The sequence below is a fragment of the Tyto alba genome, unplaced genomic scaffold (assembly GCF_018691265.1).
Source record: "Tyto alba isolate M040663 unplaced genomic scaffold, T.alba_DEE_v4.0 Super-Scaffold_2, whole genome shotgun sequence".
Classification (NCBI taxonomy): domain Eukaryota; kingdom Metazoa; phylum Chordata; class Aves; order Strigiformes; family Tytonidae; genus Tyto; species Tyto alba.
This window is the reverse complement of record NW_024881282.1, coordinates 39837919-39864539: the sequence shown is the minus strand read 5'-3', so window position 1 is coordinate 39864539 and position 26621 is coordinate 39837919. Positions and strand designations below refer to the sequence as shown.

Sequence of the window (26621 nt, the reverse complement as noted above, 5' to 3'; positions counted from 1 at the left end):
TTAAGTTTAAACTCAAACATGATTCTCTTTGAAGTGGGGTATGGCTTGGTTTTCTTCCTTTTTGATCACCTGCTTGAGTAGGTCTTCTCTTAGTTTGATGGAGCCCTGTGTTAGTTTTCTGACTGTAAAATAGCGAAGTTATTTGTCCTGTGTTTAACTGTATTAGCAGCAGCCTCCTGCAGTGCGTGCGCTCGCTGCAGGCAGCCCACGCTCTGGGTTTGCTGAAGTGTTTAAAGCTTGCTCCCTCTACCTGTGTGAAAGGAGCAACTCTGCAAGACTGCAGCTTGCAAAAGCAAAGTGAACTGGACTTTGTCCCAAAACAAAAAGCTCCGTGGCATTAAGAGTTTAGGTAATGAGCTTCTGGCAGTTGCCGAGAAAGCGACCGCTGGTGGGGAAGGGTGAGCGCTGGCGCTGCGGGCGTGTGCCGTGGGCAGGGTGGCCCTTGGCTGGAGCTGGCCGTGGGGCCACCCTGCGAGGGGGCCCTGGGTACTTTGTAGAAAATAAGAAACGTTGTTAAAACTACAGGGGGGTTTTACCTAAAGGCCAGATTCTACTGCTTTTACTCGAATAGAAAAGGTGACAAGTGTTCAGAGTTGCAGGTCTCCTTTTTCAAACTGGTTTTTCACTTGTGTGTTGATGGTAAATTTCCTTGAAGTTTTGCACTTCCCCTCTTGGCTTAAAAATACCACCTTACAAAACAGATCAGGGTTTTCCCTTTTCAGTGGCAATTTTATTAAAAATTGAAATAAACTTGGTGCTAATTAGCAACCGTAAGGTATGTCCCTAGGGACATAGCTCTTCTACTTCAGACTCTAGCTTGTGAAATAATGAAGCAATTCTAGCACTGGCTGTGTGGAAGCTGCTGTGTAGCAACCTGCCTTGCAAGGGAGCGGGTATTTTAAGGGTGAGTATAACTACAACTTTTCAAAGAGGAGGCCAAAACAGGGCATCCAGGGAGGGAGGTAAAGTTGCTGTTACAGCAAGAAAACTTGTTTGTGTCTTCCTCCAGGTTTATTGTGTCATGTTACCTTCAGTATATCAAAATGATACTGATATTGCATAACAGTACAAAAACAGAGTAAGATGGTATCATGGAAACTTAATGATGTGATGTGTAAACAGGACTAGAATTTGTTCATTTGATTTTTACAGGTGGTGTTTGGAGGTAGAGGAACTTTGCCAAATCCTACTTATTTCAAATATTTTTCTTGCGGGAAGGAAGACGTGTTGGGCTTTTTATAGTTAATCATTTGCCAGGATTTTGTACTTCCAAGTTGCTGGTACTTGGCATTCTGTGGAACATGAATCAGCTGTCCATAAACAAAGGCAGGCAGTATATTTTTCTCAAGTCATTCACAAAATACTGTTTCTGCCAAATGGTTTTATGAAGGTGTGTTTAGAGATAAAGACTATGTAGCTTAAGAAAAGCACAGCATGCTTTGAAGCAGGATGTTATTTTTACATTAATTTTTTTCTAGAGACTTTTTTTTCTACAAGAAATCAAGAGACAGTTCTTTGTTTATAATTTGAAATGTTTGAGTACTTTTAAAGTAAAAGAAAAAAATACACAACTGTGCTGTGTCTCGACTGTTGTAGCAAAAATTGATTTGTGTTTTTGCCATGACAGCCACCCAACTCTTATAACTAATGTTAAAAGTCATATAGCTTTTAGCTATACATTCATATGGATACTGACTTCTCTATTCTTTTGCAAAGCTTTAAAGAACAAAACAAAACAACAACAAAACCACAAACCCACGTAGACTAGTTAGCAGTTAAAATAAGCCTTTTACCTAGTTGTTCTTGAGCTGTAGAAGTCTGCTTCCCCTGTTTTTGAAATTACCACATATCTCCAAGCTAGTTAGAAGCCTTATTTACCACCAGATAAAAGTGAAGACACAACATAATCCCCCCTTCATGCTGTCTGGATGCATATATCTGTTACCACCCGGGGCTGGAGAATGGTATTTTTCAGTTGAAGACTGGGCTCACTTGACCTGCAGGATGTGTCAGAGAGCGCGGCGCTCGGCCGGTTTGCAGAGGATTCCAGGCAGGGAGGAGGGGCTGGTAGACTGGCTGGGGGCACTGCAAAGGGCAATGCCAGGTCCTGTGCCTGGGCAGGAACCCCCCAGGCACCAGCACAGGCTGGGAAGCAGCTCCCAGAGAAGGACCTGGGGGACAAGCAAACCAGCACTGTGCCCTTACAGCCTCCGGGCTGCCTTAGGCAGGGACCTGCCAGCACGGCGAGGGGCGTGATCCTTCCCCTCTCCTCAGCCCTGGGGAGACACAGCGGGAGGGCTGGGCCCAGTGCTGAGCCCCCCAGTACAAGGCTACGGACTGACCGGAGTGGGTCCACCAAAGGGCTACAAAGATGATGAAAGGGCTTGGAGTGTCTGACATCTGAGGGGGGGCTGGGAGAGCTGGGAGTGTTCAGCCTGGAGAAGGGAAGCTCAGGGAGGGGGATCCTATCTGTGTGCGTAAATCCCTGATGGGGGGAGTAAGGAAGCTGGAGCCAGGCTCCTCAGTGGTGCCCAGAGACAGGACTTGGGGAAGGGGGCACAAACTGAAACACGGGAGGTTCCTTTTAGACAGAAGAAGAAACTGGTTTTGCTGTGAGGATGGTGTAGCACTGGCACAGGCTGCCCAGAGAGGTTGTGGTGTCTTCAGCCTTGGTGTAATTTAAAACCCACTGGCACACAGCCCTGAGCAACCTGGTCTAGATGACCCTGTTTTGAGCAGAGTTGGAGTCTACAATCTTGAGGCCCTTTCCACTATCAACAGTTTTGTAGCATGTTCTTCAAATGTAGTTGGTAGGTGACTAGCTGAGGAACAGTACCCTTTCCCTTGTGTAGCTGGGGAAAAAAATCCAGGCATTCTCCTGAAGGACAAAGGAGGTAAGTCAGCAAGTAATGTCAAAACTGCATGTAAAACTGTAATTGGAAACATTTCTATCTTGAGGAGTAGTCTACGTCCATGTTCACACTGTGGCTGGCCACCAGATTACTACTTATCGAGTGTTACTGTATGTGTGAGGGAGTCCTGAACCTTTCATTAACAGCTATTGCTGCACGCTTGCTTTACTGAGTTCCTACCAGCACTGAGTGCTTGTGCTGTGAAAGGAAATTCAGCAAGGGCAGTGTATGGAGCTGTAGGTAAGCAGAGATCTGGCTGGAGACAGCTCTTAGCAAGGTAGCAACGGAGCTGAACCTTCACCCTGAACCTACTTTTCTGAATGTAGATTAAGATGAAGGTGGAGCGTAGAGGTGACAAGGGTTATGGCTTCTTGAGATGCTTTCACAATTATTAGTCTTTCATGCAAGTAGCTTAGCTACCAGACCAGCTCCCTGCTGATAAGGGTGGGAGCTCTGGAACCATCAGGTGTGTTTACCTGGGTCTCTTCTGCTGTAACAGACCACTCTACCTCACTCCAGCCCTGTTGCTGGTGTAGGTGCTGAGTTGCTGGGCCCTCAGCTTTACTGCTCTGCAGAACTCCTGCCAGGGAGTTGCAGCGCCCTGACCCCAGGAACAGCTGCTGCCAGAACAGAGGGGTGGCCTTTGAGCAAACCGCTCTCAGGTTGCCTGAGGCCTACAGCACCATGCAGGCTTCTGCCCTGGCTAGGGTTGTTCTGATTTTGACACTGGTGCTGAACCTTGCCACTTCCTTGGCTCCAGTTAGAGCTAGCTCTATTTTAAATACTTACTGGAGTGAAGCAAGGCAGAATATAAGCATGTAGACTCATGCTGTGCTTAAGCCTTACTCTGGATAAAGGCTGCTGGGCTAACTCCATGAACCAGAAAGTATTAAGAACCAAAGCAGAAGCTGGTGTGAGGCACACCTGAATTAGCTCATCCTTATGCTGGACTGCAGTAATCATATCTAGCCTCCCTGCTGCTTGGATTAGGACCAGAACTCTGTTTGACTGTGTCCTTTCCCCTTCCCTTCTCTTGTTCTACCCAAGAGCGCCAGTGGGAAAAAAGCAGAATTTGCTTTTGCAAACTAATCGGGTCTTTTAGAGAAAGTCTTGAGACTTAGTAATACTTGCTACAGCGAGAGTAAAGGTAGGGGAACAGCCATAAGCACAGCCTAGGCCACCCTTCTAGAAGAAAATGGCAGGATAAGATTCTTTCTAAGGGACTTGGGTATGTGCTTAATACTGATGAGTGAAGCTAATGAACCTCCCTCTCACCCCATCATTCTCTACGAGTCCCCAGACAGACCGTTCCATTAATGCCTGAGTCTCTTAGCACCCCTACGCATCTGGATGAGATACACTTGGGGGAAGAAAATGTACCAGAAGTCTGAAAGGTGATTAGTACAACTCTTTCCCCTTCCTTTCTATTCCCCTGAACTACCTGTAAGTAGAAAGAAGTGCTTAAAGTACACTAATTTCCTCACCAGAAAGGACAGCAGAAAAGGAAAGTATTCGAAAGACTGCACAGCCGTAACAAGTAGATTTGTCAGATCATCTCACTTCAGTAGGTGGTCCTTGGCTAAAAAAAAGAAAAGAAAAAAAAAAAAAAACCAACAAAAAACCAAACTGTTTTTGCACACTTCATTAGGATGAAGACAAGGTGAAGAAACTTTGAGATCTGAGGCCATTATATGCTTGCTCTAATAAAACATCTTTCAGAAACCTAGATAAAATGGTAGGAAAAGTAATGAATAAAACCAGCTCTTAGATCAGTGACAGATAGCCAAAGCAGTCTTATAGTTAATGCATTAACCCGCGTTAAGACAAAGTTTAAAAATAATTTTTAAAAAATATTGCAATGATAATGTAGGAACTGATTGCAGTACACGCGTGGTTTTCTGTCCACATCAAGGCATTTTATTGAGGTATAAACTTTGCAGAAGATGAGGTAACAATTTGCATAGGTCTTATGCAAAATAACTTCACAATTAAAATTTACTTGGCATTAACTACTGTATGTGGAGAAAGACTGATAATTCCTGCTTGTTAAGATTCTCCTCAATGCACAGTTCTGTTAATGCTAGTGGTAGGACCGTGGAGAAGGTACAGCAGTTGTAGCTAATAAAACCAGTCAGATTGAAAATGCTTTCATACAAATTTTACAGCTTCTGTTCAGTGGTTTGTGTTAGAGATTACTCAAACAGACAACACTTGCTACAATTTAAAGCAAGCTTGTCCAATGCAAGAAGGAGGGTGCCAACATTCTTGTAGCAAAGACAGGGGGGTGGGTGAGTGTGGTTTGGTTGGGTTTTTTGAAGAAAGCTTTTACAGTTACTAGAATAAAAAGCCCCTGGTTGTCCAGGTTAGTACTCTGAATTTGGCACTTGAGTTGTCAGGCTTGTTAAGGCTAAAACATGAAAGTCTTGATAAAGATACATTCTTGTCCTATTAAATGCTCCTCTTACATACTTACATGAAAATAAGTACATGCTCTATTTCTTCCACTTCAAACTTGAATTCTATCCATGTATCTTTAGTGTAGTTCCCTTGAAGCTTGCAAAACAACTTCACTTTAGTCATGAAGAATATACAGAAAGTTTCCTAAAGTTCAGTTACTATTTGACATGTAAAACATTCCTTGCTGGTGAATTTTAATATTCTAAGACCTAGTAGCAATTCCTGCAGACAGTAAGAATCATGATATCATTAGAACTATACTAGAAAATGTACACAAGCATATATAGAAAATTAACCAGAGAAACATCAGTTGTCCATTAAAATTCCAATTCAAAAAGATTTATCAAAATACAAAACCAGCTTTAAAAAACAGCCTGAGGTAAGAGTTAAATGCAAATAGCAATCTTTTTCTTAAAAAAATAGCTGTATTGAAATTCTAGGTACTTAGAAAGTTACTTACTGTCAATAAAAACTTTTACTAACACTTGTAAAGAGTAGTTCAACTAATACAAAAGGATATAAACATTGTACGTGGTTCAAAGTAAAGAAGCACAATACTGTACTTTCATTTCATTTAAAAATATATAGTTATGACAATTCAAACTTTTACCCCACACACAGTTAACTGGCTTTGGATTGGCTGCTACTGCTGTCCATGGAACAGTCAGCTAATTCTGTGTGCTGCTGACTTTCAGCTGTGCTAGGACATGGCGTTTTACCGTGTCCGTTTGCCTGAGTAAGTCGTTGGCTGTAAAACAAAATGTAGGCTTGAGCCTTGCATACTTCTTCCATAGTGCACATGTGGAGTTTCGAATCATTGCAGTGTACCCAAAATCCTGCAGTGAGAAAATACACCCAAAAAAAGTCATCAGGACACTGATTCGAAGTAAGGGCATTATATTTTAATGTTTAATTAGTGTTTAGTCCCATTGAACAAGTTGAGTACAAATAGTATACTGTTTCAGTTGCTCTAGTATATTTGGCTCTGTGTTTTAAAAGTCCAGATTGGTTTCCTCAGATTTACAGCAGAGTTTACAGCCAGAACATGTTTACAAGCCAATACAAAAACTGAACTGTTTTGGTCTACAGAACTGCAATTCTCATTCCAGGCAGTTCAGCTACAAGTGATCCCCTTTTGCTTTTGAGAAAAGACAGCAAGTTTATCAGTTTAGAATTACAAACACCCCTTTCTCCCACACTCCTTATTTCACAGCTGGTTCCTACCTCCTTCTGAATTGTAGCAGTAGGCAGTGTAGTGCCCTGAGCCAAATCCCTTCCCGTGATGCATTACCACAGCAGACAAGTCGTAGATAAAGCAGTCAGGCAGGAGGGACTTGAGGGATTCCCTGCAGCAATAAGGCTCCATGTTCAGCATTTGATCAAAATTAACGTGTACGCCAATCTTCTCGCGATGATTCCGTCCTGACCACCTGGAAAGTTAAGTCAAATGAAAACTTACCTTTTTTTCAAAGAAAGAATGCAGCATTCTCAATTACATTTTAGCATAACAACTGTTATCTTCACTATGGTCTTTGTGCACAAAATAAATGCTAGTTTGCGTACTTTTTTCTTCCCCCTAGGCTTCCTCTTTCACTTCTCCTTTATCTCAAGGCCTTTTAAAAATGTGTCTGTGGTACCTACTATTCTCATTTTCTATTGAAATATTCATCTTAAGATCTATATAATGGTGAGTGGGAAGTATTTCCCACATATTATATCTCATTGGTATTTCTTCTTTAGTCTATCTCATTTTCAGTTTCCTTTGTTTTTGGGACAGACTCTGTGCTAATGCGTGGACTAAGAGTTGGCAGATGTGCAGTCTCCACTCCCTTACTCTCAGGCTAATGAATTCATATACTTGGTTATATGAAGGTTATGTGAGACTTCCACTGAATACAATCTCAGTTTGTAATTTACCTGAAGATAACACAAGATTAATTTTTAGCAAGAGTTCACAGCAAGGTTAGTAGGTTTTGACAGAAAAGAAGGATAAAATAATTTTGATAGTAAAGTAGCAAGTAGTTGGAATCCAAAAGGTCCATTCTGTACTTATAGCATATCTTATTGGTGTTTGAGTTAAACAAAGAAATGAAGCTTCTAGTAACTATTTCTCATCATACTAGTAAACAGAAGTGAAACTGACACTGGAAAACACTGACCCCAAGCAATGGAAGAGCAGGACTGAATTGGTCAGTTTGCAACACTGTTTGTTGTGGTACTACTTACCTAAACCGTTTAAGGTGTAATCTGAGAACCTGAGGTAGTCGACACACCATAAGCTGCTTCTGAGCTTCTGTGAGTATAACTGGTTTAGAAGAAAACTTCCTTCGTTTTGCTGAGGCCAAACACACAGTTACACAATACACATCTCGATAACAGCCTTGTATTTCAGTCTAAGATTTATGCACCAAATTTGTGTGGACCGAAATAGCCACTGCATGTGCCTCCTTAAAAAGGATACACTCTGAGAGCCGTTTTGCAAGAATTATTTTATGATGTATGTATAAAATAGTTGTGGTCACTTAGGTTAGTCACCTTACTTAAAAAAGCTGATGGGTTCTTCAGCTGGAGTATCAGAACCTCCATGAGTGTGAGATCAGACTTTTATCTAAGAGAAGCATCACACTTCAAAACATCCTTTGAACAATTCCATCTTCTAGGTGGTAAGAGCTGTCAAGTGACCACACCAGGACATAAGGACTTTGTTTGTAACATACTTTTAAGGCTTTTAGTATTTTCCTTCTATGCTTTTCACTGCATTTTACACAGAGAACGTACGCATGAGTACATACTGCCTTTACTCACTGTTGCACTGATCACATGCATATATCTTTCCTTCCAAAGCTTCAGTTTCTGTAAACTTGGCCAGCATTTCTGTCAGCAGACATGGATACTGAGACGACATCTCCTTGCCGTTGCAGTGATACCTCTCAGGAAACTCCAGGGACAGGTCCCAGAAAGGTTCTACAGTATTTGATTTATTGTCACAGGCAAGACATGTAACCTGTAAAACAGTATTTCACCAGTTGTTTACACTCTAAAACTTTGCTAGAAGTACCATAGCACAGCTCTAAACTCCAAACCAAAACATTTTTATCCTAGAGATAACTGGTGCAGCCAGAGACAGGGCACAGTCACATAACAAAAGAAATGATACACCTGATTTCTTTTCTCTGAAGCAGCACGTCCAACACTGTTATCACAAATAGGTAAGTGTTCTTATGTTTTACTGAGAAAGAAAAGCAGTGTCAAAATGTTCTGTCTGGGGCTGTCCAAGAGAAAGCTGCTGACAGAGTCTTGGGAATCTTTTCTCTAAAAAGAAACACTCTGAAAGGAAAATGTACATGAAAGAAACAATAGTTTCGGTTAATTAAAAAAAAAACAAAACCAAAAACAAACCACCCCAACAGCTGGGGATTTTAAAGTCATATCCTTCTTCCTTCTTACTTTGTAAGCCTTCCAGGGAAGCCTGGATTAGGAAGCACACTTCTTCAAAGAAAAATTAACAGGTAAAAATAATTTATTTCTTCTTTCAGTAAGTGGATCCATCGTCACACTAGGGAAAGGACAAGCAGTAAGACAACATAAACAAAATGTCAAGAAGTGAAGCAAGCCAACCTGGAAAATGTAGATAATACAGCAGGGGACAATTAATTTATGATAACATTAAATAAGTTAAAAGCAGTGGCTCTTCTATGCTGGGATGGCAACATGTAAGTGTTGATTCGCAATGCAGTCTTCTAAAAGCCAGCTCAAGCTGCTTATAAGAAGAGTATCAAATCACTTGAGCCTTCCTCCAAAGGACCTCCACCCTTCCACAATCCATGTGGATGAATAACTTCTATCAGCAGCTGAACCTATGCAGTACTCAAACTCCATTTAGACCGTAACAAGCATAGTTCACAATGGTTATAGAAAAATACCAGTAAATAGTGTGTGAGACTAGAGAGATGTTCGCCTCGGTATGTTCAAATCAACAAAGTACAATACAATGCTAAACAGTAATTACCAGAATTTTCTACTGTTAATGTACTTATTATCTTAAAAATTTCAGTTGACTGCTAACTCAAGCAGCTCTAACCTCACTGCTCTAGAAAAGATGTATTCTGAAAATAAACTGAATTTTATTTGGGTTTAGACAGATAGATTCAACAGAACTTACAGAAGTATCCAACATGTTCCCACCCCCTTCACCAACAATTAAAACTTTCCCACCAAAAGATTAAAAGAACTCAGACTTTCCATACCAGATCTACTGTCAAGATACTGTTATTTATAAGCTCAGAATAACATGCAGGTGTGACCACCATTCATGTTTTACAGTAAATGGAATATCAAATATCTCCTCAGGTTTGCACCACAAGGGTAAATAATTACCAAATTAAGTCTCTATAAGCATTCTTCCTGTTTAGGAAAATACCACAAGTTGTTTGGAACAACTGGTACAAAGACGTAGTAATAAAGGAATGAAAATCCATGAGGGATCCAAATACTGTTATTTCACAGGCACGCCTCTGTGTTGTTGCTCTACATAAATTCAGTGTAGTTCTCTTAGTTAGGTTAATAAGCCTACTCGAGTGTAAAAACACACTCAGTTTTTGTTCAAGAGCTCTTTTATTTTCCTCTGAAGGTTTGCTGTTACATAATTATTCACCCTGCTTTGTCTGTTACTTCATGGTCATTTATATAAGGACAGACCTGTCACCTTGTGGTACCTTCCTCCTAGGTGTTCTTGTGAGTGATTACTCAATGCACTCATTAGCTACAACAGCTTATATACAATCTATGCATTAGTTGCCTAATGCACATGGGCATTTGTGTACCAGCACACATGTTCAGCAGTGGAGTTACGAAAGCTGTTAGTTGCTTTAAGTTCTACGAAGAAGCAAACACCACTGCCTTGTTCTTAGAAAACAAAACTTCAAACTTACATGGCAGAAAAGAGGAGAATCTTCTGTTTTAATTTACGCTGACAGGAGCTTCTTTTGTAAGTGCTAGCATCTGGCAATGTTTCAAAGCCACAAACTATTAGTAATTCAGAGCTGGAATCTAGACTTGGAGACAAAATGATATATTTGGCCACAGTTCAAGCTAACTCCAGCATAAACACAGAATGACTAATAGATTTCTGCTGTACAAATGGGTGATTTTGTTGGGCCAAAAGTTTATTTAATTGACGAGTTACTTAAGAATTTGTTACACATGAATGCAGACTGAAGATTAACAGGCTCAGGGTGAAGTACATACCTGAACTCAGTGCAGATAATTTTAACAAGTTCTGAGGTTTTAAATTTAGTGTATAATGTTAATAATCTAGGTTATTTTCAGATCCTCTTTCCCAACTAGTTAATAAGTACTATTCCAAAGAAAAATAAATAAATCATTGATCCAGCTTCCAAATTTTGCCTCTTAAAAAACCAAAGAAGGTAAACTGATGCAATAGTGCTGGTTTCTTATCTCATCATGTATCTGTGAGCAAAACTGGCTTGTGTTGACAAATTCGTGTACTGATACAGAGCTGCACTTACTTCCTCAAAGACAAGACACTCCTCCTCACCATGATGCTGCAGAATAATTAATCTCTGAGGAGTTACCTGGGATTTGTGTACTTGCCAACAGCCAAGTAACCGGACGTATTTGGATAAGCCTATACCCAGCCATATTGGCCACTGTGTGCTAACTGCTCCTGTACACTCTCACTCAATGGTAAATGAAAGGTAAATCAGGGCTGGAAGTATTTTTCTTTAGTCAGGCCAGAGTTCACAAATTGGATTACTCACCAAGTAGGAGGATCCCTATGCTTCTGTGGATCCATCAGCACAGACCCCATAACACTCCCATCACTTCTGTTTATGTCCTAAATGGGACTCCTTTAGATCTTACACTCCACTACCATTCACACAGTACAACCCAGATTTTCTTTTTTCAGGAAAAGCACTGAAATTCTATAAAGTGCTCAAAAGTTAAACAAGATGTGAAGTTTATATATATATGTGTATATATATATAAACAAACAAAATCAAAAGAAAAACAAAACAAAACAAACAAACAAAAAAACCCAAACCAAACATGAATTCAAAGTGCTAACAAAAACTTTATGTATCTGTCCAGTGTAACTTTTTATAGCATGAGTATGCATGACATTAACGGGGAAGTGAGTATGCTCTAGCAATCCAGTTAGTGATGTGTATCTTTTTATGACATTTTACAAATTCAGAGTTTGCTTCCACCTCCTCATTATATTCCATAATTGCTATTTTAAGAAGCCTTAATGCTGTCATTTATAACAAACATACATGAGAAGTTTACATTAGAGCAAATAAAGTAATTCACTGTTTTTAGCTTGTCTGAAAACTCTGCCTTATGTTCTTCCCTGACCACCCTCTCATGCCTTGAAACACGGGTACTATATACAATTGTTCAGTTAAAGCTCAGTATTCAATCATGGGCCAAAGGCCAGACCGAAAAGAGCTGGATCAAATTGCTTGATTCAAGGTAAGCATAGAGGCCACTCAGACAAGCATCACTGTGCCCACAATAATTTGATGGACAGCCACTGCCCTGGATGGCATTCAGCCTAAATGCAGCCAAAGAAAACAGTTAACATATAGCTGCAGAAGAAGCCAACTCCATCATCAACTGTTTTGCCTGTGTTCCCTGCACTTGCATGGAAGAAAGGCAACTGTTACCATCTCTGCTCTAATTATTTTTTGGTTTTTAAGAACAGTAAAAGGGTCAGTCCCATTCTTGTGCTTTCACTACTTAACTCTTCACTATATGAGACATACATAGAAAAAGTAGTAATTGCATTTTTCCACAGCAAAGTAATCAAAGTAGAAGGGAGTTTCTAGGATGCTGCTATAATATGGAATTCCACATGACAGTCCATACTGTATTTCTTCAGTTATAAAAATAGCTAAATTTTGTAGTGATAAGCATATACCATCATCAAAATTATCTGTATCTATTTAACAGAATAATATAAGCATAACCACAGCAAACTATGATCTGTGATTTCATGGCCTCCTATAGATTAACTTAAAATGTCACCTTCATCTAGTTGGAAAGCAACTTGACAACCATTTTGTGATTCAGGCAACACAGAAAAGCACAGAGACCAATATTAGAATACAGAAATCAGCATACAGGTCATGGATTTGTTTCAGTGCAAATCTTACTACCTGAAGTTCTCATAGTTTTTAACAGCTTATTCAGTGTAAGATTTAATACCCAGCACAGCATGACAGGCACCCTCAGCATTCTCCCCCAACCTTTAATTCACAGCATACTACCCAAAACTGAAGGGATTCAAGCAACCCAAAGATTGCACATTTCTGCTTCCTCAGGCAATCTGTCCTGAAATACACCAGCTGAGCAAGTAAATGGAGCAAGACTTACAGGGAGAGGCACTGCCTTTTAAAACTTCACCACTCACTAGGTTTTGGCATATTCATTTCTCAACAGCTAGTTAGTGCTTTGCAACATGCCCATGTTCAGTAAAACACTGCATTCATAATTCAACATTAATTTTCTTCCTTGAATTATGTACTCATGCAGCTTTCACATAAGTCAGCGCAAACCTTATTTTTTTTCCTCCATAACTTGGCCTTTTTTAGCTGCAGAAAATATTAATTGTTCTTCTCCTCCTGCTTGCCTAGAATGAGAAACTATCCCTGCTTAAACTGAAAAAACAGAAGGAGCTGGCTGACAGCATCACAAGGCCATCCTCCATCTTTGAAAGGTCATGGCAAGGTCATGGCAATCAAGGGAGGCTCCCAAGGACATGAAGAAAGCAAGTGTCACTCCTGTTTTCAAGAAAGAGGATCTGGGGAACTACAAGCCAGTCAGCATCACCTTGATCAGTGGGAAGGCTGATGGAACAAATAGTCCTCGAAAACATTTCCAAAGATATTCAGGATAAGATGACAATTGGGAGCAGGCCCCACGGAATTATGATGGGAAAATCACACTCGACCAGCTTGATAGCCTTCTTCCTCCAGTGAGATGACTGGTACAGATAACCAGTGGATGAGTAGAAAACAGTGGATGTAGTTTATCAGCAAGGCTTTCAACACTGTATCCCATAACATGACCACGGAAAAAAGTTATGTAAGTGCAAGTTAGATAAACGGATGGTGAGGTGGCCTGAAAACTGGATGGACTTCCAGGCTCAACGCACTGTCATCAGCAGCCTGAAATACAGCTGGAGTCCAGACTCTAGTTGTGTACCCCAGGGGTTGACACTGGGGCCAATTCTGTTAAACCTTGCCAAGTTTGCAAATGACACAAACCCGGGCGGAGTGTCCAATACACCAGAGGGTTGTGCTTCCACCCAGGGGGAACAGGACAGGCTGGGGAAATGGGCCAACAGGCATCTCATGCAGTTCAACAAAGGGCAATGCCAGGTCCTGCGCCTGGGCAGGAACCCCCCAGGCACCAGCACAGGCTGGGAAGCAGCTCCCAGAGAAGGACCTGGGGGACAAGCAAACCAGCACTGTGCCCTTACAGCCTCCGGGCTGCCTTAGGCAGGGACCTGCCAGCAGGTCGAGGGGCGTGATCCTTCCCCTCTCCTCAGCCCTGGGGAGACACAGCGGGAGGGCTGGGCCCAGTGCTGAGCCCCCCAGTACAAGGCTACGGACTGACCGGAGTGGGTCCACCAAAGGGCTACAAAGATGATGAAAGGGCTTGGAGTGTCTGACATCTGAGGGGGGGCTGGGAGAGCTGGGAGTGTTCAGCCTGGAGAAGGGAAGCTCAGGGAGGGGGATCCTATCTGTGTGCGTAAATCCCTGATGGGGGGAGTAAGGAAGCTGGAGCCAGGCTCCTCAGTGGTGCCCAGAGACAGGACTTGGGGAAGGGGGCACAAACTGAAACATGGGAGGCTCCTTTTAGACAGAAGAAGAAACTGGTTTTGCTGTGAGGATGGTGTAGCACTGGCACAGGCTGCCCAGAGAGGTTGTGGTGTCTTCAGCCTTGGTGTAATTTAAAACCCACTGGCACACAGCCCTGAGCAACCTGGTCTAGTTGACCCTGTTTTGAGCAGAGCTGATTTCCAGAGGTCCTTTCAACCTCAAGAATTCTGTGTGTGCATGCATGCATGTATGTATGTATGTGCATGTGCACAAGAACACATGAACTTAGCTGTCAGGAAGTTATCAGAAAAATGAAGAATGAAAGCCGAGCAACTGAGGGAAGGCAAATCTTTGGTAGCAGAAGTTTTCTAAGGTAATAATTTGGTCTTCAGTGACTATTTTGGCACATTATTTTGTTATTATTATACTCAAATATACCTTTACATCTCTTCACACACAAAATTAAGAATACTAATAGATTCAATAATCTGAATTATTATTTTGATATTATTTAAGAGCAGGTGAAAATATGTAGAATCATCCTGTCTGGCTTACAGAAAAGACATTTTTTTTTCCCGGTAATTTTCATGACAAGAGGCTTATTTTGAACTGTAGGAAGCTTTTAAGGTTTTACCAACACAGTGGTAGAAGTTCTACCAATGCTTTGTTCAAAAAGCATAAGCTCTATGAAACATCCAGTATCTATTTTCCTTAGTAACTACTACTTCTTAGTTTCAGAAAGCTTTGTAGTATATGGGTTGAACTGGGAGACAGTTATATCGGGCAATTACTTTGAGACATATATGTGCTATACTCCCATGTCAACAGTGCCTCCACATGAGCTGTATCAGAAACACATTTCTGTTCTTTCACCATTTTTGAGGTCTTGATAGTCTTGTCTCAGACGTTTTGTGAATATTAAAATCTTCAAAAATACAATCTAAAATAGCCCTCTAACTTTCAAGCAATCAATACCTGTGTACTCCATGTTATCTTAAAGGTAAATCAAATTAGTTTAAAAAAATGAAGTTCAAGAGGTAAAACCTGTCTACACATAAGATTTTGCCAGCATAAATATCTGCAAATTTTCTAAATCTGCTAGGCTAGCTTCCTAGATCAGCTAGATTGTCTAGATCAGTTTTCATAAATACTTCATACTAGTTTCCCTGCCTTCCTCCACCCAGTTTAAATCAACCTGACAAAAAATTTAATACTGGTATAACTACACACATCAGTTTCTGCTAGTATGATGTCTGTGGACACATGGAACACCATTTTCCCAAAGCAGTGCTGAAAATATATGTTTACCTTGGAAGCTAAAATCTGCTATTTCATTTTCTGGATTTTTAAAAATATACCTGCCCATTTCCTTGCTTAACATGGACAAAGTTTGAAATAAAGATACTTTAAAAATTGTTGCATACTGTGCTATTTAGCTGGGACCATTTAAAAAACACAAGCAAAAAAACCTCTCGAGAGATGGTGACTATTCTTCTTGAGCTCTTGAAGTACACTTCAGAGATCAGTATGGGTCAGTTTACAACTGGCACGTAACTTCATAGTGCAGCATTTTCTTCTTTTCCATTGAAGGATCGAGAACAGGAGACAGTGGGGATTGAAAACAACTTGGATTTTAATAGAAATACTGGCATCTGCTTGCAGTCCCAATGAGGTTGAGAGGAATGAGCCACTCACTGCTCCAGCACATCTGCCTCTGAAAGCACAGGTTTACAAGATACAGACTTCTTTGCCCAGTAAGTGCTATAGCGCAACTTTCTCCAGGCCATTACTGGAGGAAGACTAGCATGTGAAAAAGGAAAGAAAAGAGGGGAAGGGTTCTGAAGCTATATATTCTATCTTTAACCCCCTTAAATGTACTATATATTGAAGTTTCACAGTCTGTACTGCAGAGTAAAAAGCTGTAATCCTAAAAGGATATTGGAATAAATAAAAAAAAATATAAAAAAAGTCAAGAGGTAATCCATTCATGCAGTTCCTGGAGTTACTCATTACCTAGGCTAGTATTCCACAAAATAGTAGAAGCTTTCAAGTATTAGATGAGGAAGTGTTACTTTAAATCAGCTGCAAACATAGCAAGCCAGTAGCAACTAACTCATAAGATGTGCTATCATTTTGACATCACCTAAAGCTTTTTCTAGTTATCAAAAAGTAATCTGCATAAAATCCTCACACACCTAATTTTCTCCTTTCTTAACCTTATATCCTAAATTCAGTTAGTGATCAACCAGGCAGCCATTTCAATAGCAACAAACTGCCGGCAAACTCAGGATTATGACTTCCCTTCAAGTTAAAACAGAACTGCTAGAAGAAAAGGGAAAATGTTTTATTGCACATGTGAAAGTAATGTGAAACCTAAGTAAACATACAGCTTATCTGCTTTGTAAGTAATCCTCTGTGTACTGTATCAAGAGTAGTTCATAGTATTCCTGAGGTTTGAAGGTCAAGACTGACTTCACTGCACTCACAGAATCAAGAATCTTTAACTAATATTTTCAGTACAAAGGGACAGTAAATATAACAACTTCTTTTAGTGATCCTAAAACAGAAGGCAACTGCTGCACAGAAACAAGCTTCTCCTTATTCACCGAGTTAAGAGGTAGTTTATAAAATACTCTAGACTAAAAGCCCATCCTATTTTTAATAAGTGCAGCAGGCTATGGCTCCAACTATCTTCTAGAGAAAAACTGTAATACTGTTGCAGCTTGTAGGTAAAGTTAAGCATATAAGGACGAAGCATACACTTCTTGCTCTTAAGAGCTAATGCTGTCAAAGATGTGGTGGTACAGCAAGAAGTCTTTTGTAGTTTTCTTCAGCCCAGCATGGATGGTTTTGTGCCTTCTTAAATTGTGCCAGTTCTGACAAATGCCTAGCAAAACCATGGTCCAGGAATCTTACTGAGGAAAGAAATTGCCTAATAGTTTTTAAAGCTCCTCTTCCCATGTGCAAGCACTGGGGTCTGAATCATTAAGATGACCTGGACAAACCCTATCAAGGAGGAAACTTAAATCTTCAGGGGTTACCTTTTGCTTTTAATATTTATCATGTTCAAAGGTGCTAGTAAAGACTAAAGTGGAACAAAGGAGTGGCAGAAGACAAAGGGAACATTAGGAGGTAAAGCGTTGGACACTGTCTGTGGGAACTGCCTAATGAGCCAGTAAGAAATTACTGCAGATAACAGCCTCCATACTCTTTTTCTTGTTCCTCTCACTTGAGGCATTCTCAAGTTCATCAAGGCTGTATTTTTCACACAGAGATTGACCAGCTGCAGTAAGAGCTGTGTGTTGTAGTCACAGAAGTCACAGGATAGCTCAAAACTGTTTCATTCCTTTTCAGTCTTACTCAATGACACTTGAGTGAATTCTCACTATTCCCCTCCCCAGTTTCAGGAACGTGGGAGGGTTTCTAGTCACAAGCCTTTCACATAACAAAACTGAAAACATGTAAAAGAAGTGGTACTGCTGAAATAATGCTTAGTGTCTCAGAACCTTGAAAATTCTTCAAGAAAAAAATGAGTCCTGTTAGAAGGATTGGAATGCAACCAAGCCTTGCTAGTATACTTAAGTAATTACTTTGCTTTACTAATAAAGCTACTATTTTGGAGAGGAATGTGATTTTCAAATAGAAAGCTTTAATGACATAATATACTGGAGCTGAGAGTTCAGTCTCAATAGCCTTAATACTAGACACTTATATTAGCACAACCCTGATACAAGATATGTTAACTACCCTGCAGAAAGGAAGTATGCCAACAGAAATGTTCTTACACCGGGCCAAATGGAAGGTAGAAGATAATCTGGTTTTATTAGTAGATGTAACAGTTTGTAGTAGATGCAAAACCTACGATAACCTAAAAGCTAACATACGCTTCAATCCTAATTTTAAACTCCTGTTCTCTTATTATAAAGTTTATAGATCATAGCAGTAAATAATCCTACCTTTGTCAAAAAAACACTTGGATTTCTAGATTCACATACTAAAACACAAAACCATCAAATAGAATTACCAGAACACCCATATTCTTTTTAATTTCTGTTAAACCTCTACTCCTTTACACAACATAGCCATTAAATGCTTCTGCACTCCCTCAGTAACATGTGCATGCATTCTAAAGACCAATTCCAGGGGGCCAGGACTTTCTCGACCCAGCATTATTTTGTTCAATCAGCTCTCAAACATTTGTACACACACACAGTTGGGATATGCAGAGTAGTAAATAGACACGTTGAAGAACTTAACAGGAAGCTGAGAAGAAGAAAGAAGAAAAACAACCATTGCCTCCACCCCACAAATTTGGTTCCTGTGTTGACAGAGCATTCTATGTCTCCCTGCTGTAACAGAAAAGTATATTCCTGTACATAGCATCATGACAGGCAATTACTCTGTAGTAATGAATCTCAAATTCAAGCTGTTTACTGAAATAATTCCCTGCTTGGCATCCATTACCTAATCAGTTTTCACTTAGATGAGATTAACACCTTCCTTAACACCTTTTATCTAGTATCACTATAGTGATAAGATAGATGCTTAAAATTGTAAATTCTTTATTCCTGCAAAGTAGTTGGTGCTTAATAGCAAAGTCAGGTATTTCTCAGTAGTTGCAAAAGTGTGCTTTAAAATACCAAATTTAACACTTTTATGTTTATCAGGTGACTCTTCTATTGAAAGCTTTAGGAGTACCCAAATGACCATTCATCTGAAACTGTATTATATCCTCCCCATACCTCTTCAGCAGTTACAAATGTATCAAACCTTTGAAGTATGCCCATCACTGACCAGTATAAAACCGTAACTACAAATCATTACACACCTTAAAAAAAATAATTATAAAACATACCTGACTTAACAGCTGTCCATGAAAAATGTTGTTAACCACATTCAAAACCTGTTTTATAAGTTTTCTTTGAGAAGCGGGGATGAGAGCTGGATATCTGGTCCCTGTAGTCTCCAGTTCCTGCTGCACTTTATCCAAAAGTTCACAGAGAAATTCCTGAGCATCTTGCTGGGCATATCCTCTGAAGGCTGGAATTAGTCTCCACACAGAATGAAGCATGGCAAAAGGAGACACCAAAGCCCATTTGCCAGACCACATAACTTGGAACAGAGTATGCAGCTCATGACAGAGAGAAATATGCTTTGAACTGGGCTCCCTGGGCTGAATAAGTTCCATATTTCTACTTTTTGATGCTCCCCCACTTAACCCAGAGGATAAACTAGGCCGCCTCACAGAAGATGATCCCTTTATTTTCTCTTGGTTCTCATTCACATGAAATATTGAGGCAGCTATTGACAGGTGTTTAGATGAAGATCTGGTTTTACCTTTGGTTGCTGTTGCCAGCAGTTCCTGAGTTTGGTTGAGATCAAGCTTTAAAAAGCATTCTCGAAAAATAAGTAAGTGACTTAATACCTGCAGGATAGAATTCATATAGCATGTATTTCCCAGGTTTCTCAGTCCTGTCACCCCAGGAGTCACCGTAGGCCTTCGTTTAATTGGAGAGTCACTTATTTTTTTCAATCTGACTTCATCTGAGGTATAAGTTTTTTTCAACTCTGCCACAGATCCCATGTTCTGTGATGTTTTTTGCATGCAGGGTGCTGTTTCTGAGGATGTTCTAACCTGATTTTGTAAACGACTGCTCTTTCTTGGAGGCATCTTTTCCATCTCTGCTTTCAACTCACGCTTTCGCTCTTGTCTTCTCTTCCTAGCTTTGTCCCTTTTTTCCTCCGCTTCTTCCTGATGCCTTTCTTCTTCCAAAATCTTTTTTCCAGTAGGTGTCAACTCAAGCCATGATCTGAATATTTTGCCCAGGAACGCATGCCGTCGGTGCCAGAGAGCTGTGAACATGCGATCTTCATTTCGAAGCAAGGCTTGGGCACCACCATGTGAAGGGTAAGAATCATCACTTGTACCGATAGAACGCAAAGTCCTCCCACTTCGGGTAGTGCAGTCATAGTTTTGACTCTTGATTGCACTTAATGTACTTCGCAGCAGTTTTAAATCACCAGTTGCATTATCATTAAGGACATAATCATCGCAGAGATAACAGAAAACATACAGCTCATTTACTTCCAATGCCACTGGGTGACTGCTCTCCTGAAAGTGCTTTAGTGCATGTTCTTCAATGTATCTTCCACATGCCACGTGCGAGCAGCTGAGGCATGCCCACACAGATTCGGTAGTATTGCAGTCCATGCAATGCCATTTCTGAGGATTGAGAATGGAGTGATCCTGGGCCAGTCGCAGACGTCCAATGTGCTTACACTTATCCATTGTTAAAACGGAAATTGCAGAGATACGTTGGCAAAACACATCATCCAAACTATTTTCTGTCCATGATATTTCAATCTGCAACTAAAAAAAAAAAAAAAAAAAAAAAATTACAGTTCATAAATACCCAACTGATTCACTTTTACAGGTGTCAGTATACCAAATGCATACTTGAGGTTAAGATCATGATCGCCATCCAACTGAGCCCCACCAAACACATAAAGGCAGTCAGTCATGTGGAGCCACAATCAACATCATCAACGGCAGTTCTATGCTCAGTCTAAATATTCTGAACACCACTGTTTATACTCCCAGTACCTTTTGGCTCAGAACTGAAACATACTAGCTACACTTTAGATTAGGCCTGTTTTTTTTCAAAGGAGCACTGGTTTAGTTAAAATACACTGTTACAAAGTCTGGATACAAATGCACCGTAAAATGCGACAGGTTTCCCAGAGAGGTTGTAGCTGCCCACTCCCTGGAAGGGTTCGAGGCCAGGCTGGAGGGGACTTTGAGCAACCTGGGCTGGGGGAAGGTGTCCCTGCCCGTGGCAGGGGGGGTGGAACTGGATGGTCTTTGAAGTTCCCTTCCAACCCAAACCGTTCTGTGATTCTAAGATTCTAAAATGCTCGTGTTAATTCTATCCCTAAGCATACAGGTGCACAAGTGCAAAGTTCACTTAAATTTATTATGTTTACACAGTGCCAACAGTTCAGACAAATGAGGCTTTATACAACTCGAACCCTTAATTAAACCACACCTTTAATGAAATCACTGCACCTTTGTGCACAGGCAAGCCCATTATACCAGCACTTTCTACAATAAGGTATCTTCAGTAAGTACATTTTAACATGTCATACTAACACCTCTGAAAGAAAAAGATTGACCTGGAAAAGCAGAATTTTATTTCTTCATAAGAGTTGCTGCAAATTTTATAAAAACCTGCATTTTGAACAGATCCTTCTAATTTATGTCTTCAAAAAAAAATATAAAATTTAACTAGCACTGGCTTACATCCTCTAATAAGTTGATGTGGTAGCATTTATTTGTTCAAAGCTTCTGTATTTGCTTTCTCCTATAAGGTGAATTTACCTAAAACAAACAGGCAGGCTGTCTGATTAACGAAAATTAGAGGCAGTGATTCATCCTTTCTTTATGTTTTTACCATCTTTCTTTCAACTATCTGTAGTTGAGATACCATCTAGAGACAGACGATGCATCATGAAGTGATTATATTTGATCTGGGGTGTTCGTGACCACGATGCCACTGACTAGAAGGGCCAAACAGCACACAGCACCAGTATCTTGCCAGGTGAAACGGTTAATTCACTTGGGGGGAACCAAGGGTTTGTCAAATATCCAGGCTAGGCCAAGTGAGACAAGTTATGCCCTTACAAATGCATGCATGCTGTGGACCTCGCCTAGGATGTGCAATATCACAGTCCAGGATTCTGTTTTACAGATAAGTAAACCATGCTACAAAAATCCTGAGTGATTTAGGACAGATTGGATAGAACCCAAAAATGTATATTCCAGCTATTATCCCTAAATATGCTAATATTTCTCCATTTTTGCAGTTATGAAATATACAAAATTACTCAATTTAGAACAGATGTCTATGCTAGAATAAGCATTAGATTGAGGGAACCCTAACACACAATAATATGACACCACTAAGGAAGGGAAGCAGGTAAAATGCTGCAGCTGGATAGGAAATAAGCTTTCATTTTCATCTGGTACTTAGATAAAAACTGTAGCTAAAATCTTTAACAAAATATAGGTTTGGTTAATCGTCCACAGTAGTGCCTTTTAAAATGTTACGATACAGATAACTAGCATAAGAGCTATAATAACTTTCTACACACATAATCAGCATCCAGCATTGCATGTGTTGTGTAGGTCTTATCCTGTAATACAGAAAAGGTTGAGCCAGGTGTAGTGAAACTAATAAAATATACACAGTTTTACATGCCCATATTAATCATTCTCATTCAATTTATTTAAGAGTTGTCTCCAGTCTATACTCACTGCACTGGAGAATTTCAGGCACCATGACCTCCGCGCATCCATTCATTAATTCCCAGATGAAGTACCAGCCATAGTGTATTACAGGAGGTCAAGATCCCTTGTGTGCTATGGTCAACAGATCACAAAAATAATGGCTTGGTGAACTTTTTCAGCTTGCTACCGTCCATAACATCCATTCCTTCTAAAAGACAGTCTATTTGTAGGCTGTTAATGAGATCATTTTACAAATAGTCATGCATACTAAGTTTGCTTTTTATACTGTCTTTATAAAGACCACTAGCACTATCCCATGCCTTCTCCTAGTCTGAGAACCTGTTCTCCCCAAAAAAGCTGAGCTTTTCTACCACTGATAAAATTCACATAAATTTCAGAGCTGCACTATGTATGTTAATTCTTCCTGGACTATTAAAGTAATACCTATAAAGTGTGCTGCAAGAATCAAATATGGTAGATGGGATTTTAAGAGACAAGACTCAGCTTTGTGTTTTGGGGCTAACAGAATTAGATTCTCCTGCATAACGTATTAGTAACGGTCCTTTCCAGCAGACCAGAAAAGAACACTAAACCCTGCCTTCACACAGGGCTGTCACACACAGCAATGCTGTCAGTCAGTGGAGTCTGACAGGTCAACCCTTTCTGGTTTTGTTAAAAGTCACTGTGTAAATACTGTGCTTTATTTTCCCTCTTTTTAATATTATATGGTCAGAAAATGTGTTTTTCTCCATTTTAAAAACACTATCAAGAGTGAAACTACTTACATGCCTCAATGTAAGCAGATACTGGACTACGGACAAAAGCAGTCCACTGATTTCAGGACGACCACTGCGTAAACCAGGGTTGCACAATCAAGCTCTTCATGCAAAAGCAACACGATTCTATGAAAGCGCAAGATCAGTGCCTTGAAGAGAAGAACCTAAGACCCCAGCTCCCCCACCAGCAACCAAGCCAGCATGACATTTTCCCACCTACGTCGATGTGTGGAGAAAGGAGAAGGGGTGGAAAGGGGGGAGGGGGGAGGAAACATCTTGGCATGGGAGAAGTCTTTCTTTGAAGAAAATGCGAAGAAATCAAAATGCACTTTGGTCAAAAAGACAGAAATATCTGAAAAGACTGTGAAAAAGCTAAGAGTACAAAACTGAGACCAAGAAAACTTCAGCTGAATATTAAGCAGCACACTGACAGCATTAATATTTTAAGACCTGGAGCACTGAAGTACTGAGACCACATCAAGTCACAAAATTTAAAAACTTTACCTTAGAGCCAAGAGTTGGCAAGATAGAATAGCTCGGGAAAACAAAACAAAACTAGTGAGGTGACAGATAATGGTGAAAGAAACCTAAAAAATACTGCATACTCATTCCCACGCCTACTAGAAAGCTGCAGCTGGAATAAAATAGTACAAGCAAATGCTCCAACATTTAAATTCCCTAAAGAAAGTTATTCAGCCCTAGTTTCTTCATTCTTCTCTCCCGAGGTTCAGTTCTGTGCACATACACAAAGAAACTGTGAATTAGCTGACCAGCACTTCAGAGATCAAGCCTCCCTGTGTTTTTAGCACAGACCTGAGATGAAGTAGTAAGCAAAACAACAAGTACTAACATACAGAATAGCACTACTGGAAGTGCTACGTTGTCTGGGAAAAGATATACAAAAGCCTTTTCGTGCGCCAAAGTTTCACAAGCTAGAAATAAACAGCTAGAAATAAAGAAATACAGAATATTTTTTTCATTGAACCATATTTCAACCTCATTGATGTGCTCATTTCTTTAGTTTCACTAAAGAATGGCTGGCAAAATGTACATTTTGGGGTAACTCATGAGCTGAAAAAGTACTCAGTGTCAAAAAACAACTTAGAAGTCAAGAAAATATATGTTTTTCTTCCATTTCTTTTCCATGTAAACAAGATTTATCTTCACAGCTGATAAATTTTAAAATTGTAACTCTAAATATAAACAAAAGGAAATCTTTTCCCCCTAGTCACTACTTTCGCAATTAATTGCTTGGCATGTAAAAGAAAAATCAAACAGTCTATCTCAAGTGTTAGACTAGAAATAGAGTACATAGTTTACTAATATATATACACACGTGTGGGCTCATGTGTCCCATTAATATTCTGACTTTTAAATCAGATGACAGTTTACCAACTGTTTTCATCAGGTTCTGAGTACCTGTTTTAATACCTGAAAAAAACAGGAATCATGGGTACCTGAACAACTAACTGAAAGTTTTAGATAACAAATATACTAACTAGAAAGGCAGACGTACTGCTTTACTGCTTTCCTGAACTTTTTTTTTGTTTTGTTTTTGTGGGGGTTTTTTGTTTGCTTGGTTTTTTTTGTTTGTTTGTTTGTTTGTTTTTAAGAAAACAACACAGCGAAACATTTATGTTCATAATTTCAAGTTGCGGTACAGTCCTGCAGGCTTAACAGTGAGACTTAAAAATCAAAGCAGCACTTCAAAAAGAAATTTTGTAAAATATTTCAGATTTTTAACAGCACAGCCTTTGACAAGAATCCCCCCATCCTCTTTTCTTTGGAGCCATGCAGATCGTCGTTTAACTTTATTTTTTTCGCCAGCTAAGGAACTACATTCCTGGCCACTTACACCAGGACACCAAGCACACGTACAGCATTGCGTTCAATGTCTCTTGCTGCAAATAACCGCGCATTTCCTGCGGCTGAGAACTCAAGGTAAACAAGTAGTTCGGACTGAAGCACTTTCAGAGGAGCAAGAAAAAAAAACAGCATTTTTTACTAGTCTGGATTTCCACTTGACAGTTCTTCCCATTTCGAAAAGTGGGCATCTCTGGCTGCTCTGACAGCTCCTCGCACAACGCCTGGCTCCTGTTCTGGCAGCCCTGGCGTGCAAAGGCACTCCGGAGAAGTTCACCCGTGGCGGCTCGGTGTAGCAGCACGAGCGTGCCCACGACCGTTTTGGGAGGAAGATCCAGCGCTTCCCAGCGCCCCGCGACATGGCGCGACCTCCCCGCCACGGAGGAGACCCGAGCGGCTGGCCTGGCCGCCCCGCCGCCCCCTCTCCTCCTTCTCCCCCTCACCTCGACGACTTTCCGACCCCCTCCAGGACGGGTGAGGCAACCGGGCCCCACGCAGGGGGGGGCCCGCCGGGCTCCCCGCCACACGCCCCAACGCGACGGGACGCCTCCTGCCCGCGGGCGGCGGGGGAGGACGGTCCCGGGGGCCTCGCTCCCCACTCGCTCCCGCTCCGCCGTAGCTCTCCCCGGCCCCACGCCGTGCCCGGCTCGCCCCTGCGGCAGCCGGCGGCCCCTCCCTCAGGTGGCCCCTCCCCGGGGGAGAAGCCGCCGCCTCCCGCCTCCCGCCCCCCGCTCTCCGCTCCCCTCCGCCGGCCGCCCGCCCCCCGGCGGCGGGGTGGCTGAGCCGTCGTCCCGCTGCCGCCGGCCGCCCCCACACGCACCACCCGTCACCCGCCGCTGCCGCCATCTTGGGCGCCCCGCGCCGCTGCCTCCGCGGAGTGGCCCCTCGGCGACGTCAGCGCCGCGCGGAGGCCGCCCCCCCCCCTCCTCCGCCCCCCCCCGCCCCACCCCGCTCGGGGATCCGCGCCGCCGCCGCGCCCGCCTCCCCTCCCTCAGCCGCGGAGCGTGGAGGGGGTGGGTGGGTGGGGGGACACGGGGAAAGAAGCGGCGTCGAGCCGGTGTGGGGAGCGGCGTTGGGGAACCGAACCCCCCTTCGCCCCCTCGCCGCCGCCGCCGACCTCACCCCCCGGCCACGGGCCACCGCCCCGCACCCACCTGCCAAGCGCGGGGCGGGAAGGGCCGATCGCCATGTGCCGCCGGCGGGTCTGTCACCAGATTTGTAGTGGCAACCCAAGTCCTTCCCCCGCCGCGTCTCCTCCCACCTCCCCCGGCCTCCCCCGCCCGTCGGCCCGCGGCCGGGCCGAGCGGGCCGGTCCCAGGAAGCCGGGCGGGGCCGCTGCCCTGGCGGGGGGGCTGAGGCGGGCGGGTGGGCGTTGGGAGCCGGATCCCCCGAGGAGCCGCCTCTGCCCTTGGCCTGTCCCCGCAGGGCACCTGTTTTCCCTCAGGCGGGTCCGTACCCAGCCGGCGAGAAGAGGGGT

The 26621-nt window shown here is 41.9% G+C and overlaps 1 protein-coding gene across 3 annotated transcripts; it reads right to left on the bottom strand.

Annotated features, from left to right (window-relative positions):
- Positions 1-4806: 4806 nt before the first annotated feature.
- USP44 (ubiquitin specific peptidase 44) lies at positions 4807-26379 on the bottom strand. Of its 3 annotated transcripts, XM_033010242.2 has the most exons (7): positions 23291-23332; positions 22533-22637; positions 19074-20588; positions 8175-8373; positions 7596-7704; positions 6594-6799; positions 4807-6205 (listed from the first exon to the last, which is right to left on the bottom strand). In XM_033010242.2, the coding sequence occupies exons 2-7, from the start codon at positions 22572-22574 to the stop codon at positions 5991-5993; spliced, it is 2286 nt and encodes a 761-aa protein (XP_032866133.1). In that variant the 5' UTR covers positions 22575-22637; positions 23291-23332; the 3' UTR covers positions 4807-5990. The 3 variants fall into 3 exon arrangements, with proteins under 3 accessions (XP_032866133.1, XP_032866134.1, XP_042649218.1); XM_033010243.2 differs by lacking the exons at positions 22533-22637; positions 23291-23332 and adding an exon at positions 26299-26379; XM_042793284.1 differs by lacking the exons at positions 22533-22637; positions 23291-23332 and adding an exon at positions 25965-26013.
- Positions 26380-26621: the final 242 nt, after the last annotated feature.

What these genes read in the sequence shown, in the direction of transcription:
- USP44 (XM_033010242.2), bottom strand. Translation starts at nt 22,574, where the DNA reads ATGGATGCGCGGAGGTCATGGTGCCTGAAATTCTCCAGTGCA. An exon ending in TTACACCTTAAACGGTTTAG is followed by an intron (nt 6,800 to 7,595) that starts GTAAGTAGTACC and finishes TTAACTTTCCAG; the next exon opens with GTGGTCAGGACGGAATCATC. An exon ending in CTGCTACAATTCAGAAGGAG is followed by an intron (nt 6,206 to 6,593) that starts GTAGGAACCAGC and finishes TTCTCACTGCAG; the next exon opens with GATTTTGGGTACACTGCAAT.